We start from the raw sequence: 20,653 nt of genomic DNA on the forward strand, positions 1-20,653 counted from the left end.
CTCCACTGTTTGGGAATTGAAACAATGCATGTACATCCTCGGCTCGGTCTGCATGGTCATCCCATTAGAATTGCTATTCCGAAGATACAACTTTTATCCTAAGTGACATTTAGCGATCGTAGGGGTTAAAATCCTGAGCATGGTAAACACCTATTGATCCTAGGGACAACCTCCTTTGTAGATCCATCGACCTTGTTTTAATCCTTAGTTGATGTGCTTGTAGAAGTGAAGGGTAACCTCGAGTTCTCCTTGGACATGTCAAACCTGTTGGGAATAAATCGTTAGCGGTGGGTTTTCGTCGTATCGGAACTTCATGAGTTTCCTTTGACTGAACCTCTTTTGCTTTTTCTAAGGATAGTATCACACCGTTCACAATCTTTGGAGTTTGTAGATTGATAGAGAGAACGCCTATGACCCTTTTGCCCCTTGGTGTGGAGTTAACACAAGTCGCCTTCCCTCCATCGTAGTTATGCATCTCCGTCCAGGATATTGCCCCAGTTAGACTAACCCTTGCCCCCAAGTTATCGTAGAGCGTCCTTGTAAGTTTTGTTATGTTCATAGATGAACCCCCTTATGGCTAGATACCCCTTGTGTGTATCTATGAGGGATCTTCTTTGTTGAACTAATCCTTGCTCGATGATAACCTTTGTTGTATTTACAATCCTGTTACGAAAGGCATAGACATATAACTGGCATGGCGAAAGGCGTCCCTTTTTTCTTAGTAAGGCTCATTCCTCCTTTCTCCATAGCTTAAGATCCTCTTTCGTCTTCTTCGGGAATTTCGGGAAACCGGCTAGCACGGTAAGTATGGATGCGGGCGAAGATCCAAATGTAAATGTATGAATGCATGAAAATGCAAATGCATGCGTATGCGAGAGACTCCTCTTCTTTTCTTTTTTTTTTATAACTCCGTGTATGCAATGCAGACGTGTGACGTATAATCCTAGGGATAGCCTTAAAGGCGACATTGTACCCTCGTGAAATCCTTGCAAGGTAGATGTTATAACACGCCAATGGAAATCCCTTAGATTAGGGAATATGAAGAAGGTAGCGGCTGGTGACTATTCAAGACAGTCCCCAAGTCTCATAGCCATCGAGAGGCCAATCAACGTGTACCAATGAAGTTGTCCTTAGTGGGAAGGTTCTCTATGCGGAACACAACCTATATAAGGACGATATTGGATGAAGTGAAATCCCTATAGGCTAGGGATGAAAGATGTATAGATGGACATCCATATCCTACAAGTTAGAGGGTGTGCGGAAACAAGCACGGAGTGACCGTTCAGGACAGTCACTAGATCTCATAGCCATCGAGAGGCCAATCAAATGCATGCTAATGAAGTTGTCCTTCGTATGAGGGATGTGATTTTTTTAGAAATGGAATCCCTACAGGATAGGGGACACGTAAATGTAAGCACGGGGTGACCGTTCAGGACAGTCACTGAATCACATGGCCATCGAGAGGCCAATCGACGTATGCCAACAAAGATATCCTTCGTATGAAGGATGCAATTTTAGAAACATAATCCCTACAGGCTAGGGAACGCGTAGATGTAAGCACATGGTGACCGTTCAAGACAGTCACTAGGTCGCATGGCCATCGAGAGGCCAATCGACGTGCGTAAACGAAGATGTCCTTCATGGGAAGGGCACGTAGTTGAAAAATATAAAGATATGAAAGGAAAATCCCCACAGGTTAGGGAGTGCGTAGATGCGGGCGCGGAGTGACCGTTCATGACAGTCACTAGGTCTCATGGCCATCGGGAGGCCAATCAACGTGCGTAAATGTAGATGCCCCTCGTGGGAAGGACATGGTCTTAGCAATAGAGTCCCTGCAGGCCAGGGAACGTGTAGGAGTACCTGCAAAAAACTTAAAATACAAGACATTCGCAGTATATAAATTGCACAAATATAATAAGCACGTAAGCACGTAAGCCCTAGGTTCATAGGTTCGACGTAACGGCTTAGGGTGCCTACCCTTCCCATTGGTATGTTCTAGAAGGTCTCATGGGGTCGTTCGTAGCCGCCGAGACTTTTTGTCTCTTTGGATTTTAGAACAACTCATTTGATCCATGAGGTTCGAATTTTAGGGGTAGGTTCCCAGGGAGATCAGCCAAATACCAAGTCCAGCCCTCAATAAGGTCAAGCCTCGTATCAGACCTTTCCGGATATTCAACCCACTCTGAGTGGAATTATAATAAGACTCGTAGGCGATGTAATTCCCCTCTGGTCATTATTATAATTCCCACGCTTAGGTTTAACAGCAATTTATATATCCCGAAATGCGATAAAATAATAAATATTCACATAAACAAATATTTAACTAAATTACTGCAAATAAATGAACTTATAAGTAAGTAAATAAATAAATAAAATTAAATTTAAATATTTAAAAACTAACCTCAAAATCCGGCTGGCTATAATTCGAAAATGCAGCAAAGACAGCAAATATTTAGATAAATAGATGTTTATTTGAAACTGATGTAAATAGATGAAATAATATAAAAATAAATAATAAATAAAAATTTAAATATTTATAAAAATAAGTAAAACCTAAAAATGGCGAATTAGCCAAACCCTGAAAATTTAGCCAAAACCTAAACCGTTTGCCACAAACCTAAACCTAAACCCTCTCAAGCCTTAGGAGCATAATAATTCACCTATAGTGTATCCCCAGCAGAGTCGCCAGCTCTAGCAACCTGCCCTAAAAATTAAGACTTTTAGAGTCGCCACCTATTCTGAAGGGCGAATAGGAAACCCTACGCAGTATAAAGATCTGGGTAAGTTATTATAATCAGGTCGAGGGAAGGTGTTAGGCACCCTCAACCCTTTCCTATGGTTTTATGTTCAAAGTAAAGGTTTATGGCTAAAATTGCGAGGTTAATAGCTAAGGGAGTGAAAAGGGTAAAAATTGAGGTTTGAACTGAATTGAGATTTTAGAAAGGGGGACTCGCCTTGGTTATCCAAGTGCCTACGTATCTCCTTATGGAGAATCAGAGTCAACGTAGTTCGGGCACAGGATTGTACGCCTTAGAATTGATTATGGAGGTGTTTGAAGTTGTTTTGAGGCTTTTTGAATGGCCTGTCGTAGTTTTTGAAATACGAAGTTCGAATGTATTTTGAATTACCTTATCGTAGTTTGAACATCGCAGAATTGAAGAGATGAAATTTTGAGTGTTTTATGTGTGTTTTAAGATTTGGGCGTACAACCCTGATTTGATATGTCACCGTTAGATGTGATGATCAATAGATTTGATCAGTATAGCTAACGGATTAATGGGGCATTGCTGGTTACTCAGATCGATAGATTCGATCGTCGCGGACAGCAAATTAAATGTATTTTAATTTTGTATATTTTTTATCTCTCGTCTACCTTATCATAGATTTGAAAATCGCAGCATTGAAGGAATGAAAATCCGTAGTGTCGTGGTTTAGTGTATTTTGAAGATTTGGGCGTACAACCCTGATTTAATTTGTCACCGTTAGTTGCGATGATCAATAGGTTTGATCATTATAGTTAACAGATTAATGGGCATTGCTGGTTACTCTGATCGATAGATTCGATCGTCGCGGACAGCAAATTGAATGTATTTTAGATTTGATATTTTTTCATCTCTTGCCTAATGCGACTAATAGATTTTAGTCGGGTCGAGAAGAGAATTAATTGATGGTTAATGTTTTGCCCAAATGGCTGTGGGATTGGGCAAACCCTAATATTCAGATCCTATCTAGGGTTTTTATGATTTCTTTAATCAATTAAAATTAATTAAATAAATTAAATTGAATTAATCGAAATAATCAGGAAAAAATCCTAAATAATTAGTCATTAGCCTACTTCTAATTTATATTATAATCCTAATATTAATCATATTATCAATCTAATAACTAAATAAAAATTAAATTATATATATACATAGATTTAATAAGATGAGTTATATGATCATATGAATAATTAAATAAAATTAGAAAAAGAACCAGGATTTTATTAGGTGTGGCCAGGCTGAATACTTATGGTATGCCTTCTTCAATCCTGTGCGTGAGATCTATGCTGTGGGAGATCCGAGGGTGGCAAACGGAGGTGTATCGTGAGTGTGTATGAGAGCGTGACACCAGATCCATAAGCATACTCCACCAAAGATAAGATGAGTTATATGATCATATGAATAAATAAATAAAATTAGAAAAAGAACCAGGATTTTATTAGGTGTGGCCAGGCTGAATGCTTATGGTATGCCTCCTTCAATCCTGTGCGTGAGATCTATGCTGTGGGAGATCCGAGGGTGGCGAACGGAGGTGTATCGTGAGTGTGTATGAGAGCGTGACACCGGATCCGTAAGCATACTCCACCAAAGAAAATAAGGAAAATACATATGGGACGATGGGATCGAACCAAGGTCCCTTCGGTTCCAAGACTTCCATTCAAACCAAAGGTGCTGCGTCAATTTGTTGTTAAAACAATAATTCCATTCCATTATATATAAAAAATCATGAATTTAAATAATAATAAAAAACCAGACGCGCGGGATATCTTCTTCTTCGCTGCGACGGTCTGCGAACAACACCATGGCCATTCCTACACATTTGAGCCCAAGCAAGCACAACACATAAATTTATTACAAGGACATAGACCTACTTAAAATCGCCTTCCGAATCCACTGGTATCATCGATTTCGTCCAATTTCATCTGCAACTCTAGATCCTAAAACACAACTCTGAAAACCTAACAATGGTGGATTCTTATATATGCAACCAAATTTCATTTAAATTGCCCAGAAAGCTTGTAAACATCATAATGAATACAAATATATAATCAAAATCGATTTATAACGCCTGTATAACGAGAATCGAATCACCATTTTTTTTTTGCTAAAACTATGACCCTGTCGTCGCAATTCTGGGAGGTCTCAATGGTTTATGATGATCCAAAATCGTTCAGAAAAGGCCAAAGAATACATTTTGATCAATATAAGCTCTTGGAGCGGCCTTAGATTTGGAACTCGAATTTGACCATTCCTTGAAATTTTTTACGATTCTTGGAGGCAGCGTCCCCTCTGTTTTTCACGATTTCTTTGAACTTTCTCTCAAGTTTTTTTTTTCGTTCTGCCGCGCCCCCCTTCTAGCCGGTTTCTTTCTCCCTATCTATAGTCATGAAGTAGGTTAGCCACTAAGAATTGGCGCCGTCTAAGGTGAGCAACGTGGATAGGTCTCTCACCGTGAGAGACCATTTTTTCCTTCTTTTTTTTTTCAAATGAACAAGAGCCGTTAGATTAGCTGTCCCTAATGGTCACTCACTTCACTAACACACACCATATCACCACCATCCCTTACACCTTTTGCAAACGTACAACACACCTTTCTTCACCGTCCTTCTTCCACTGTGTCCTTCTTCCATTGTCCTTCTTCATTTCTTTTTCTGCAGCCATTACTCTTCCTTCTGCGTTTTATTTTTCTGAAACCATTTTCTTCTTCATTTTCTTTTGTGCTCCCTTCTGATTTCTTCTTTTTGCGCTCCCTTCTGATTTCTTCTTTTGCGCTCCCTTCTGATTTCTTCTTCATTTCTTTCATTTTCGACCCTCTTCCATTAACGATTTGTGTCTGAAGCAAGTTTTTGTGCTTAGTAAAAGTAACAGATATTGAGTTAAAGATGGATGGTGGTGACGTTATTGGCCATGGAGTAATGCAAGTTAACTCTGTAAGTCAATTTTCAAACAATCTTATCTTGTGGTTGTAACCCTAATTGATGGTTGATTTACTATTTAGTTATTTATATTTTTTTAGGAAGCACACGATGGGATTTTTCATGAGAATGGTCGTGTTAACGATGACGGTGAACTGGATTTTGTTAGTGATGGATGCTTGGATAATGTTGAATATGACAACAGAGTTGTTGGTGAAGATTCTGAGTTTGAAGAAGTTGAATACTATGATGAAGATGCGGAAGAAGATAATGAATTTTACGGATGTGAATACGATGATGAAGATGGAGATGATGATGGCGAATTAGATGGTGATGATTATGATGACGAGATAGGTTCCGGTTATGTTAGTGGACACGAATATTGGAATACAGATTCAAACGGCGGTGGAATTTCTGGGGAAGGATCGGAATGGGGTTCGGACAGATTGAATGAATCGATATCTTCAGATCAACTTCCAGACGAATCATTTGTTGTTGACGAGTTTGACGATATTGCAAATATGGACATGTTTAACTTGCAATGTGATGATGTTTCGAAGCTGCAATTTGGAAGTCTGGAAATAGCTTACACATGGTACTGTTGGTTTGCAAAGATGAACGGTTTTGCAGTCCGTAAAGGTCAAGTTATTAAAAAAAAGAGTGGAGATGTTACTCAACAAACATTTCTTTGTAACCTTGCAGGATTTAGGCAAAACAAAGTAGATAATCGCAAACGTGGTCCGAGGCACGAAACCCGGTGTGGATGTGAAGCAAAATTTCGGGTTCATATTGATATAATTTCACACCGTTGGTATGTCACAGTTTTTACCTTTGAGCACAATCATGCAATGTTAAAGGAGAAGCACTGCAGGCTGTTGGCAGGTAATAGGAAGCTTAGTAAGTCAGATAAGATGCAAATTAAGAATTTTGGGAATGTCGGAATCAAAGTAACTCAAATGATTGGTTCATTCGCTAATGCTGCCGGGGGGTGTGATAAGGTAGGATTTTTGAAGAAGGATGTACATAATCAAATTGCAAGACAAAGGAAAGAGATGTCTTCTGATGCTAAAGGTGCTGTCAGGTATCTTATTGATCTTCGTGTAATAGATCCATTGATGCTTGTTGCACACACGGTGGGTGCGGATGGAACGTTGCAAAACCTATTTTGGAGCGACGGTGAGAGTCAAAAGAATTATGAACTGTTTGGTGATGTGCTTGCTTTTGATGCTACCTACAAGAAAAATAAGTACAGGTGCCCATTTGTTGTTTTTTCTGGTGTTAATCACCATAACCAGACGATTATATTTGCTACTGCCATAGTTTCAAATGAGGTTGAAGGGACATATGTATGGTTGCTGGAGCAGTTTTTGGTTGCAATGAAAGGTAAGACACCTTTATCTGTAATAACAGACGGTGATGTTGCTATGAGAAATGCAATCAGGAAAGTCTTTCCCAACAGTTACCACAGGTTATGTGCATGGCATCTCCTACGAAATGCAATTTCCAACATTAGCAATCCCAATTTCATCCCTGTTTTCAAAAAATTAATGCTTGGTGATCACGATGTTTGGAAATTTGAGAGTCTGTGGAATGAAATGTTAGATAGGTTTGGGTTAGAAGATAATAATTGGATCAATGAATTGTACCAGAAAAGGAAGATGTGGGCAACAGCTCATATTAGGGGAAATTTCTTTGCAGGAATAAGAACGACATCGCGGTGCGAAGCATTTCATAGTCATATGGGACAGTTTGTACACTCGAGGATGAATATGACTGATTTTGTTAAGCAGTTCCATAGGTGTGTGGCATATTTTCGATTTAGAGAGGTTCAAGCTGATTTTGAATCCCAATATGGACAGGCAGTGTTGCATACCAATCTTAGGGCGCTTGAGAGGTCAGCATCAAAGCACTGGACAAAAGAGATATTTGAAATGGTACGATCTGTTATGAAAAAGGTAACCTTAACATCTGTATTAGATATTCAAGATATGGCATCAGTTACCATTTATGCGGTGACAAAATACAGAGACGAAGGGCATGGATGGCGTGTTTCCCACTGTCCATCGAATAACGATTTCAGATGCTCGTGTCTTAGAATGGAATCCATTGGGATTCCTTGTGAGCACATTGTTGCTGTGATGGTTTATCTTAATATTGTAGAATTTCCTGAGAATCTTGTGTTGAATCGTTGGTCATTATATGCGAAGGAGTCTATTAGTGGAAGTTATGAAGATGGTTCCCACTACTGGGATTCACATTTGGTTGCTAGACACGCTACTTTGGTGAATCTTAGTAAGGAGGTCGCTGACTTGTCATATATGGATGTTGATGATTACAAAAAATATTTAGAATATCTGACTAATGAACTTTGTAGGCTTAAATCGAAGTACAACAATGAAGATGTTCCAGATAACATACATGTTGAAGAGGAGTTGGTGAATATACTTAACCCTTCATGTTCAAGAAGCAAGGGTTGTGGACCAGGTACTGTTGGTACATCAGAGAGACCCAGGCGGACACAGACGTGTGGGATATGCGGTGCAGCTGGTCACAACAGAAGATGCTGCCCTACTCTTGGAGCAGATGGAGAGCCTCCTGCAGATAGTTCTTTACAATCAGCATCTGTAAGGCTAAGTAATGACTATGGATTTTCAGTTTGAAATTCAGTGAAGTGATGAAGCAATGCCAAAATGATGTTATGCTGCTTGTTTGGCAAGGAAGGTGTCTGTTTCTGTTAAGAACGGGTTAAGAATGGGAATGTGGTGAAGTAAGAGGTGGTATTCGTAGTTTATTGTATTGGATAATATAATTGGCAGTTATACTGATTTTGTAATTTTGGGTGCTGTGTTGCAAATGTGGGATTTGTTTTGTAATAGGCATTTGGTATGCTTATTGTAACAGACATTGTGTCTTGTTAGTTTTAATATATCCAAGGCTGGAAGTTGATGTAACTGAAGAAGTGAATTGCTGTAATTTTATCCTAAAGCACATTGAAATTCATCTATTGTTGTATTGTAATTTCCCTAATTCAACATAATATATTTCATAAATTAATCAACAATGTTCTAAATATTACTTAGATAGAGTAAATTCATACTGTATTATTTGTGATAAAAATACAATGCACAATTTTGATTATGAAACCAGCCAAATTAAATTAAAATAGAACAGCACCAAAATTTCTAAAGCAGTACAAATAAATAGGATTGCTTACCTGTACTATTTCAAAACTTTGGTACCTTTGGTGCAATATGAAAATGCAAAAATAAATAGCATAATTTTTCAATTCAATGGAACATAACAATTAAAGGTGCATCAACATAATTTAAATATTCTTCATGTTACATTTCTATTTTCCAATATCAGGTGCATCAACATAGTTTCAGTGGCAGCTACTATTATATCATCACTTTCCTCTAATCAAATGCTTTGGTGCAAGCACAGAAGCCTTAGGTGCAACCATTCAAACCGCTCCTTCAACAGCATTCGCTGCAGCCTACAGTTCAATCCACTGCCAATTACTTCACATAATGCGTTGTTGTTATTTGCCATCATCAATATATCCACACCCAAGGACACAACAACTAGCACATAACAATGTAAGCAACAGAAAGCAGCAAAGGGCGGTCCAAATTACACAAAACTGCATAAAGCAGCAAGCAAATTATCCTAAAAATATATTACAGACAATCATAGTAGTAGTTTCAATCAACAAAACATGGTCCACGCAGCCATCCAAATATCCAAACAAATGGCCACCGCACATTCTCATTGTCTAAGTCGCAGTTGTCATAACTTTCCAGTATTCCTTCGACTTCCGAATGAGCTCGTTGTTGCAGTCGTTATGGTTTCCCATAAGCAAACGCATAGTTACGGCCATCCTTGTGACAATCTCATTCATCTGGAAGTGAAATGTGAAATAGTTAACAAAGATTATTTTTGGGGTTAAATGGTGATAATTTATTGTAAACACAACACATCAGAATTGCCATATAATCATACCACACCAAGAGTGTTGCTTGTGAAGTTGTTCTGCATGTTCATCCACTCTACCACCCATAGTGCAGAGCTGTCGCTGCCAATACAACACAACGGGTTCAGTTTGACCAATTGTATATGGAAAGTGATTGTCGATTGGAAGAAATTTGATACCTGGTTCCACAGTTTGGGATCCCCCTTGCCTCCACAATATCCCAGTATTCAAAGTCCGTCATCACGTGGAGTGAGAATGAACTTTCATACACCGTTTCCACCAGCTTATTTAGCGCAGCTCCCTGATAAATTAAGAAGATATAGCTTATTATAGCTTCTTTTCTCAAACATGTGATTATAAAATTCACTTATACTCACGATGTTTCTGATGGTGGACCTTCTTTCTGCGACCACGTCCTCGGTCAGATGCGAGTCCAAATGATAGATCTTGCGATCATCTAATGAAATGACCATGAGGTACCAGTGTCCACGCTGGTCTTCTACTGGGACATAAATCTATAACGTATATCAAATTTTTGAACAAATCCGTTAATTGGCTTATGTAAAAAAGGAGGCAGTGCATACAACATCTAACGATTAGAGACAATTAAATGAAACATTCTACCAATCTCAGGTGATCAAAACGAACAGCCCAGTCATCTTTGTAAAACATGTGTAATTCCTCATGACCATTATTTTTAACAACATCTTCCTACAACCAACAGATAGTTTAATACATTAGCATGTGATTATCACTTATTAGTAAAGACTCATGTAAAATAAGCATCATGAATAATTTGGAGTTTATGGTAATTACCGCGAACGACGGAGGCAGGCACCATAAATTTTTGCATACGTTTTGGTGTTGTGACCACATCACCTTCAACGCCATCATCAGTATAATCTGTTCCAAGGTTGGAATTCATTTACACCAGTAATCAGTTAGCCAACAAACATAATACGTAAAATGATGGGTATGTGTATAGGTTATAAATGTACCTCACTTGAAACCAACATTCCTGGACACATACACTCAAAATCAGCTCTGGTGTACGCTGTCCTACCAACCCTGAATATTGTATCACTGAAATACAACAACGGTTGTTAATCATTGTTAAAGAGATTTCATAATAAGGTAATAAAATTCATGTCCACGTACGATGAGTCAAAGTCTTCTTGGAAGACATACGCACACACCCTGATTTCCGTTTGATCCAGTTTCATATCAGGGGAGGTCTTAACCGCGCATCTGAAATGCTGCTTAATATAGGACTTGTTAAGAATATCATACACAATCGACATAAACATTGTTCTTTCATAAGTACTGCTTAATGAATTTTGATTACCTTCGGGACCATTAAACCAGTACTGTTTCTGAATGCATTAGTCCTCCCAATAGCAACAGCTTTTTTAGCTCTACCGCCCGGAGATTGTCGTTTGACACCGAGTGATCTGGGAGTGGTTGCAGCTTTTCTCTGCAAGTTGCCAATAGCATTACCTGTAGGCCTCGACCCCTCTCCTGGTGATGGTGTGAATGAGAGCTTTCGACCCTTGGGAGTTGTTGATGTCGTCATCAGCTCCTTGTTTATGAAATAAATATTAGAACAAATAATTTGAATAACATGGTAAATCAAGTGTTTAAAGTTTAAACAACATTAACGTAAAACCATGCAAATATATGAGTGGAAGGCATGTCACCTTTGCATTAAACCTTCGGCTATAATCACTACTGAATGGCTTGTTGGTGTTGTCGGCAACTTCTTTCCCACCCCTGTTTGAATCGCCATCAATGTATGGAAGTTTCCCATAGCTTGTGTTTTGCCGTTTGCAAACAGTATCGGTACGTACGTAGTTGTTATGGGAGACTGTTCTTTTTTTAGCATTCATTCTTTCCTCGGAGTCGTAGTCAGATATGTTTATTGTACCAAAGTTCTTCAGCTTCTCCATCCCTCTGTCCATCATCTTTTCTTTGCCCCAATCATTTCCATCATCTTCTGCATCAGGGGAATATCCAGAGCTAGCATGGACAACTTTGTCTTTGAACCTTGGGCTACGCATTTCCCCACCTACTTTTTTTAGTATCTCTTTTTGATTGAACACAAGTTTGGTCATCATGTCGTTGTGAGAAATCTCCAGAATATCTATCCTGAAACTTAGTTTCTGCATCATACACAATGGTTGAACCATATCAGTAGTTATATAACACAAAAGTTCAACATAAAACGTTTCAACACAACTCTTATATCTCTTTTTTTATAATCAATGGATTTTATTACTCAGCACCAGTAGTGCATTTCCACATTACAGAGTTGTATGAATATTACAACTCTTATATAGTTATATACTTATATTTTAAAAGCATGTTGGTTTCAAAAATGTTTACCTCCACGGCATCCAACACATCAGCTAACGTGACTTCTTTGGAGCTTACATCAGGTTTAAATGAGTCGTGATCTACATCTTGTCCAACCCTTGGAATGGTTGATGAACAAATCCTCTCGCCCATCTTTGAGGAGTTTTTGTCACCATCCCTACATAAACACCACAACCTTTATTACTTATGTACATGAACATATAAAAATGTAACACATAAAGACATACTATTAAAATAATTTTAAGAAGGAAAACTTGCATTCCGTTGTCTTTTGAATGGCCAGGGATCAACACAAAGTCGTTGCATCTTGTTGGTTCCATTGATAATGAGTGCTCTCTTGCTTGTTGTTTTTTTTTATAGAACTTGCTTGTTGTTGATGTTGCTAATATAAAGAAAATAAGGAGAAACGTAGAGTAATGATGTAGAGACTAATCTCGATACCTATTCCATCAAATCACTTAATTACCATTTAATATGGAATTGACCCAAGCTATCACAATTGCATAAAGTAAATCAGTTGATATCTTAATATAATATTAAGACCTGTTTGATATGCTACTTGCACATGAGATATTAATATTGTAATCACATACATACCATAAGGTTGAAACTAATGATACATTATATATATATATATATATATATATATATATATAATGAGGTGCACACCACTCCATCCATAATCAAATATCCCATACACATATAGGGATCAAATGAAAGGTACTACAAACGACAAACGAGTTTCATAAAATGGAACTTATACACATGCAACGCCATGCAACTAAGCTAAAAACACAACAACGATTAAGACCGTAGTCACTATATTGAGACCTGAATCAATCTAAAAAATGGAACACCGTCCACATTGTTATTATATACATTCACTTAACATGTTCATTAGCTAAAACTTCGTTACTGAGGAGCCTGTTTTCTGCTTTCAAAGTAGCAATCTCCATGTTCAGTTCAAAGTTTGCATCCCTCGCATTTTGAAGTTCTTCCGATAGTATTTGGACGTTATAGTAGTTGTAATCACGAATCCTTCTACCTGTTGCGTAAAGCAAACGACGCATTAACAGCACCGCAACATCTTCCTTCGCGTCATAGTCGGTCTTCGCAAAACGACCAACTGAAACCATAGATTTGGAAAACAAAGGACTACACAAACAAGCATGATACCTTAAAAATTGGAAACCATGTTCAACCTTGACTTCGTGTAGATTGTATACCGGTACAAGGATTCTCATACGGTTGCAAACTACCTCTACATGTTTTTGTATGCTATTTTGTAGAACGATATCCTCCGCGTATGTCTCCTCGGCCAAGTTCGACAAAACCGTAGCTTATAATACAAATAAAAAAGGTTCATAAAGGTTAATAAAGGCCATACATAGTTACATATCATGGTTATCGTTTAATATTATAAGCAACGTATATATACTACATAACATAAGGTTGTATTGTATCAACTTACACGACAGATCTTGAGAAGGCTGAACTTTGTCGTCTGCATACGAACATTCTTCAGATTCGCACGAGTTGATGTTGTGATGTTGTTCATAGACACGACCTACTTGTTTGCAATATTCCGTGTATGCCCTTTCAGCTTGCTCAAGGCTGTAATATTTGCCATGTGCGTTGTTACTCCATTTGTTAACTTGAGCAAAACATTCAGGCCACGACAAATATATACCTGGGTTACGACCTTCAAAAACTACGTATACTTTCTCCATTATCACCCAGGTCACAGTAGATCCCTTGTCTATTTTGAGTGGAAGAAGTTTACCAGCTTTCAAGTTTAAGTAGATGAAGTTGAGTAAATGAGAGCAATAACTGAGGTAGGGTGGTAGTAGTTGGCCATGGGTTAATTACTTGAGCGGTTGAGTATGGTAGTAATTGATATGATAGTTTAATATTGAGGAATGACATTATTACACCCAAATTTGACAATTACACACTATTTTGATACGGTTTGCTTTTTTATTTTATTTAATAGTTATTATAGCATTATTTGAATAACATGAAACTATGAATAATAATATGAATAAAATTAAATAAATAAAGTTTTGTACTCTTTTGTATTAATGAATATGTCACAAAATAAGTATAGTTAGATTGAAAAATATATGTTAGTAATTAAGTAATACTAATTAATCATAATATAAGCATAAAATAAAATGAAGAGGATCTAAAAATAAAAGCCATTTTAGAGAGTTGACCCCCCTAAAACGGTTCTAAATTGGAAGACCCAATTGAGATTAATTTTGATATATATAAAATCAGTGACGGAGTCCGATATTTTGTGAGAGCAATGTATTCATGTAGTGTAATAAAAGAGTTTTTATTTTCTAAGCTTAAATATACATCATACGTATATTAAATATATATCATACATATATTTTATTATGAGATTTAATTTTGAAAAATATTTAATAATTTTGTAATTTTTATTTGTATAATTTTCTCAATGTTATTATAAACAAAATTATTTATCTATCCATCTCTTTTTATATATAAATATAAATAATAATGATATGAATAGTTGTTTGTTTGCCATCTTTGATGATAATGTTGTAATGTTAAAATAAAAATATACAACATAATCTTATTTTTGAAAATTTAATTAAGAATTATTTTAAATTTAAGCATAAAACCAACTCGTCTCTAATTTAGTAGGACATATATGATTTTTATAATAAAAAACTTACTATCATTTATAATGAAACCTTAAATAATTATTCATATACCATGTGAATTCATATTTATAACAAAAATACTTTTTTGATTAGTTAATGCGTTATTCAATTTTAATTAAATATTTCTTATCAATGGTTAAATAATTAGTGAGCATTGCTATTTCTTACGATAAACTTCTAAACAAAACGCAAGAATACATGTGGCAAACTATTACTAAGAGCATGATTATCGGTAAAATTACAAGGTTTCTACACAGTTTTTTATGCTACCGTGTCAGGAGTTATTGGATAATTGAATGGAATCAAGGTTCTTTAGTTTAACAAAGTTGTTACAGTAAAGAACGCTTCTACACTTCCTTTTCAATTATTTTCTTCTTTTTCTTTTAAATTTTTATTAAAAGTGTCCAAATTAATCCAAATGTCAATATATTATATAATTTAGTAGGACTCATTTTAAAGTTTTTGAAGAAGCATATGGATATTTGAAAAATATAGTTGAGTTGTTTAAAAAATTGGAAAAAGTGAAATAATATAAAAAATTATGTAGGACCCATTTAAAGAACTCATATGAGTATAATTGGTGTGGATGCTCTAATAGATGTGGCAGTAAAATATTGATAACCAAACATGGGTTGGATGGTTATATGTCAGTAAGAAATTGATAACAAAACATGGGTGGATGGTTTTTAAAATGGATCATCCAATTACATGAAGACACCTCATTTTCTTCACTTTCTTGCAAGTTTTTCTTCGTAAGTTTTAGTATTTTCCATATATATATATATATATATATATATATATATATATATATATATATATATATATATATATATATAGCACTCATATATTTTTTAGAAAACATAGTGGGTGCAAATTAGGGAGAGAGTTTCAGTGCACCTAGCTCCATCCCTGTATAAAACTGAAAAAGACACCCGTGAATGAACAATTTTATTCCAATACTACATGTCGACCTCACTGCATTGACTGTTTCACTATATTGAGTGTTGCAGTAGTTATATTATTCTTTTGAATGAACAACTCAACTGCACCTGTTTGAAACTGTTCCCTAACCGTGTGTGTATAAATGTCAAGCCAGCTGAGTGTTTCATTTTATATCTGCGAAGGTTTGCTGAAGAAGGAGAAATGAATCACGGAAGCAGGTAATAAGTTATAAAATAGTTTGGTTGTTTGTTATACAAATGTTTTTGAAATGCATCTGTTGTAATATGTTACATATTGCAGTTCAAATGAATCATCAGATGATGGTGGAGCTGATGGATACTACTGGGAGGAAACCATTACATCAGGCTACACTGCAAGCCGAAATGTTCTTGTAAGTATATACATGTTATTCAATATGCTGCTTCCATGTTTCATTAACACTAACTCAGGTGTTGTAATCATATATTCTGCAGCATATTCCAAGGAGAGTCTGTAGGTCCTGTAGCTTTTTCTCTTCAATGATAGAATTGTGTGATTATGATACAGGACTTACACATGATTGCATCATCCAGAGTGAAACTCTTGACGGTGTAGAGTATCTGTATATAGGGGAGGGGTGGTACCAATTTGCAAGGAAGAAAGTATTCAGGAGAGGTGATCGGGTAGGTTTTACCGTTTCACTGGTTCCTAATAGGTTGTACGTGAAATTGTTGAATCGTTGAAGGTGACATGTTTCGCGGTGTAAAATCAAAAGGCTGGAAAACTTAATGTTTATGGGTCGCCGTATCTAAGTATGTAATAATGTGAACTGTAGTGTTATGTAGCAGTCACAATAGTCGTGTTATATGTAACGCAAATCCGCGTTGTGTCGCGGCGGCTGCCAGTGCTGGGTGTTGGTTTTGACGTTGTCGTGATCCCAAATGTGTTTTATGTTCTTAAATATTAGTGATGAATGAGCAATATTTTATTTTGTGTACTGGAGCATTGATTTTTACTTTGTTGAATAGCATATTGAATTGTTTTTACTTTGTTTTGTTTAAACTATTTTTTATAAAAAGAATTTTAACACATAAATGTATAACTATAAAAATATAAATACTTTAGCTATTTTAAGTTTAATATTTAAGTTATAAGTTGGATTTAAATTTTTTATTATTATTATTATTATTATTTAACTTTAAATCTGAATCGTAAAAGATAGAGATATTTAACTTATATTTTAATATTTATAAATTTTTACATTTAAGTTATATTTTTAATTTTTTTATTCTTTATAAATTATTTGTATAAATTTATTTATATTTATTTTTATATATTCGGACATTATATTATCATTAATATTTTCTTTTATTATTATGATTACCTAAATATTACATCTTTATATATTATTTATATAATTATTATTAATAGTTGTGGATGAATATTATATTATTATTATGATTATTATATTTATTTTTAATATAGGGTTAAATTAGTAAAAGCCAAAATTAGGGTTTCTAATAAACTCCCTATGTTAAGAGTAAATTTTCAAAATTAAAAAAATATTAAGAACTAAAATTTATACTAAAAAAACAAATAAATATTAAACGTTATACAATTATAATAATGACAAAATTAAAATAATAATTATTACATATAATTACTATGTATAACTCCTATAATAATTTGTAATTAAAATTGATAAAAGTTAGAATAAAAGTTTGTATGAATTATATTATTTTTACAAATTAAATCAATTTTATATAAAGAATTTTAACTATACTATGCTTTATATTTCCAACCTTTATGTTACTTTTGTAGAATACTTATTTTACTAAGCCCAAAATTCCAGTTTGCATGTGTTAACCCTTGCCACATACGTCCACTAAAATGAAAATGGTTAGAGCTCCATCCCATGCAAAATCAACACTACAAAGTTTAACCACTACATAATAGTAGACATGCAGTAATATATTCATACAATCATAAAAGAGCAGCAGCTCTAAAGTTCAAAATACACCATTAGACCATTACACATATAGTTCACACATGAAGTCTTCAACAACATTTATAATACTCCAACAAAATCTAACTGAAACTGATTAGACTATTAACCAAACTGAACCAACAACGTCACTTGCGACCCACCAAGTATGAACCAAAACAACCACCTGCTGCACGGATACATTATCGACCCAGAATTATCATCTCTCCACACAGACCAATATCCTTGTGGCTGGAGGGTATCTGATGCAGAAAGACAAAACATCACCTACTCTCATATCACGGTCTTTTGCAAAGCGGTACCAATCACGGCAAAGATACTTTTCCACCTCATTGTCCCGTCACCCCATTTCACACTGGTAGGTTTCTCCCGTGTCGGTGTCAAAAAGTTCAATCGTATCCTGGGGGGCGGACAAACAGGTCCTTATCACATGTCTTGGAATTTGCTGCACATATTCAATTTAATGAAATCATTTACCGTCAAATAACAGAACTAATCAATATCATTATAATTTGTCAATATGCAACTTACAAGCACATTATTCCTGATAGTCTTAGTCTTCCCCGGCTTCACCACTAGCTCCCAGGTGATCTCTTTACTTTCAAACTCAGTGTTTTCCTCCCTTTCTTCATCACTATATTCACATTACACGCAACATAGTCAACTTAAAGTTAACACACTTTATAATAAAACAGCCACTTTGGTTAACATGATGTGATAATAATCGTGAGTCGTGACCTCAAAATACTATCAATACACCGTAAGAATAGTGACTAATAAAACAGCTTACCATGTCGTATCTGCAACAGCACGTTGAGTATCATCCTTAGCAGTTTTGCTTGTTTCAACATCATCTTTACTTCCTTCACCACCCGATCCCAGCACTTCCTCCTTACCCGGTTCCTTGTCTTCAACATCATCTTTACTTTCTTCACCACCCGATCCCAGCACTTCCTCCTTACCCGGTTCCTTGTCTTCAACATCATCTTTACTTCCTTCACCACCCGATCCCAGCACTTCCTCCTTACCCGGTTCCTTGTCTTCAACTTCATCTTTACTTCCTTCACCACCCGATCCCAGCACTTCCTCCTTACCCGGTTCCTTGTCTTCAACTTCATCTTTACTTCCTTCTCCACCCGATCCCAGCACTTCCTCCTTACCCGGTTCCTTGTCTTCAACTTCATCTGTACTTTCCACATAACACATTCCCAGCATCTCCAAACAATATTCTTCATATGACAACGTTTTCCTGGTCTCTTTTGTTCGCATAAATCGGTCGGCCTCATAATGCAGATAACCGTTGTACAACCTTTCCCTGACGTCTTCGTCAAAGTGTAGCTTCTTCAGATTTCGAGATCTGCATAAAATAACACATGTAACAAACATTATTTATACACCATGCATATTCCAGTTAATAACAATTGTGTTTATCTCTACCTCTTCCATTAACTAAAATCTTACAGCTTTCTTTATATATCTTGATCAAGAAAAAGACAGTACTTACTTATCATGACACATGCAGATATCATGAACAATAAATCTGAATCGAAAACACGACCACTACATGCTGTACTCAGCAAAACTTTTGCATAAGTTGCAACATAGTCATAATCAGTCAATACTCAATGTATATATTGGAACAACAGAACCACCACATTTATATAATGCTAAATAGTATACCTTGCCGCCTCGGGTGACATTGATAAATGAGTAGGAAAAGGGATTTCCTTATCTGCTTCAAGTTCTTCATTACTTCCCGCCTCACCAGATTGCAGCACAATCCCACAAAATTCTTCATAAAATATGGTTTTTCTCAGGGGCGGATCCAAGGGGGTATAGGGTATTCCATGGAATACCCTAAATGTATAGAAATTTGTCCACATGGTAAAAGCTTTTGGGAGTTTTATCCAAGAGGTCCTGGGTTCGAAACCTGTGACAGACGGATTTTGCATATTCTAAAGTGCACAACTTCTTTTAATTTTGTACCTTCATCTCTTTTAATCTTTTTTCTTCTTCTTAGTGCACTACTTCCAAGTTTAACAAAACAAAAGAATTTTTATTAGTAAAAGAATACTGTGTGAATACTTTGTATGAGTATATATTATTCTTCTCCTACTCAAATAAATCCTTAATTTTTTTCTTTCATATTTATCAGGAATTTTAGCGCCAGGTGTTACTAAGTGCTAGTCTATTTCATTATAGATTTTTTTTTCTTATATCTCAATAAAAAACCTTAAATTAATTATCACTTTCCTATCTTTTAATCTCATATTTCAACCAAAACTTTAACTATAAATAAAATGAAATAATTTGTTTTTAATCAGCACAAATGAAAACACACCTTTAGAATTAACTTTTTTTTCTTCTAACCACTTCAACCTTTTTTGCATAAACTTTATTTTTGTATAAATTTAATTTGTATGTACTAACCATATAATTAATATTTATAATATTGTCAATCAATTGTGAACTCTAAATCATCATTAATTATTAGATTTTAATTATAACCACACACACTTATCAATAGTTTTATCCTTACCAGTGGTCAGTGCAAGTGTTGAGCAAGTATTCTCGGGGATAAAATATGTTAAGAATGAGTTGAGAAGTAATAAAATTGTTTTTAAAAATTAATTTATGAAATGATTATTTTATGTTTCATAAAAAATAATAAATAAATAGTAAATATATATCTTTATTATTATTTTTATTAATAATTTTATAAATATAAATAAGGTGTTGATTTAAATATTTATTAGGCTAATATTATTATCCAAAAATTATAATAAATAATAACAATAAAAATCAAATAAATATAAATATTTAATTGAGTTTCTTTTTTTAATAAGTAGCATTTCTACACATAACATGTAAAATTGAGGTAAAACGAGGCAATAACAAAAACTAAAAGAAAACACATTTTATTTAAAATTTGAGAATCATTTTGCATATTTGTTTCAGATTAGAGAGAAAAAATAATCGTGGCCACATATAGAAAAATATATTTAATTTTT

General features: G+C 35.3%; 2 protein-coding genes across 2 annotated transcripts; both read left to right on the forward strand.

The window, feature by feature from the left end:
* The first annotated feature begins 5,644 nt into the window (after positions 1-5,644).
* LOC131623436 (protein FAR1-RELATED SEQUENCE 5-like) lies at positions 5,645-8,337 on the forward strand. Its single transcript, XM_058894443.1, has 2 exons — positions 5,645-5,692; positions 5,779-8,337. Exons 1-2 carry the CDS (start codon positions 5,645-5,647, stop codon positions 8,335-8,337), a joined length of 2,607 nt encoding a protein of 868 aa, XP_058750426.1.
* A 7,522-nt stretch (positions 8,338-15,859) lies between these two features.
* Positions 15,860-16,380, forward strand: LOC131623438 (uncharacterized). Its single transcript, XM_058894444.1, has 3 exons — positions 15,860-15,876; positions 15,959-16,049; positions 16,132-16,380. Exons 1-3 carry the CDS (start codon positions 15,860-15,862, stop codon positions 16,378-16,380), a joined length of 357 nt encoding a protein of 118 aa, XP_058750427.1.
* Positions 16,381-20,653: the final 4,273 nt, after the last annotated feature.

Source organism: Vicia villosa, unplaced genomic scaffold (assembly GCF_029867415.1).
Source record: "Vicia villosa cultivar HV-30 ecotype Madison, WI unplaced genomic scaffold, Vvil1.0 ctg.000067F_1_1_2_unsc, whole genome shotgun sequence".
In the NCBI taxonomy this organism is placed as follows: Eukaryota; Viridiplantae; Streptophyta; class Magnoliopsida; order Fabales; family Fabaceae; genus Vicia; species Vicia villosa.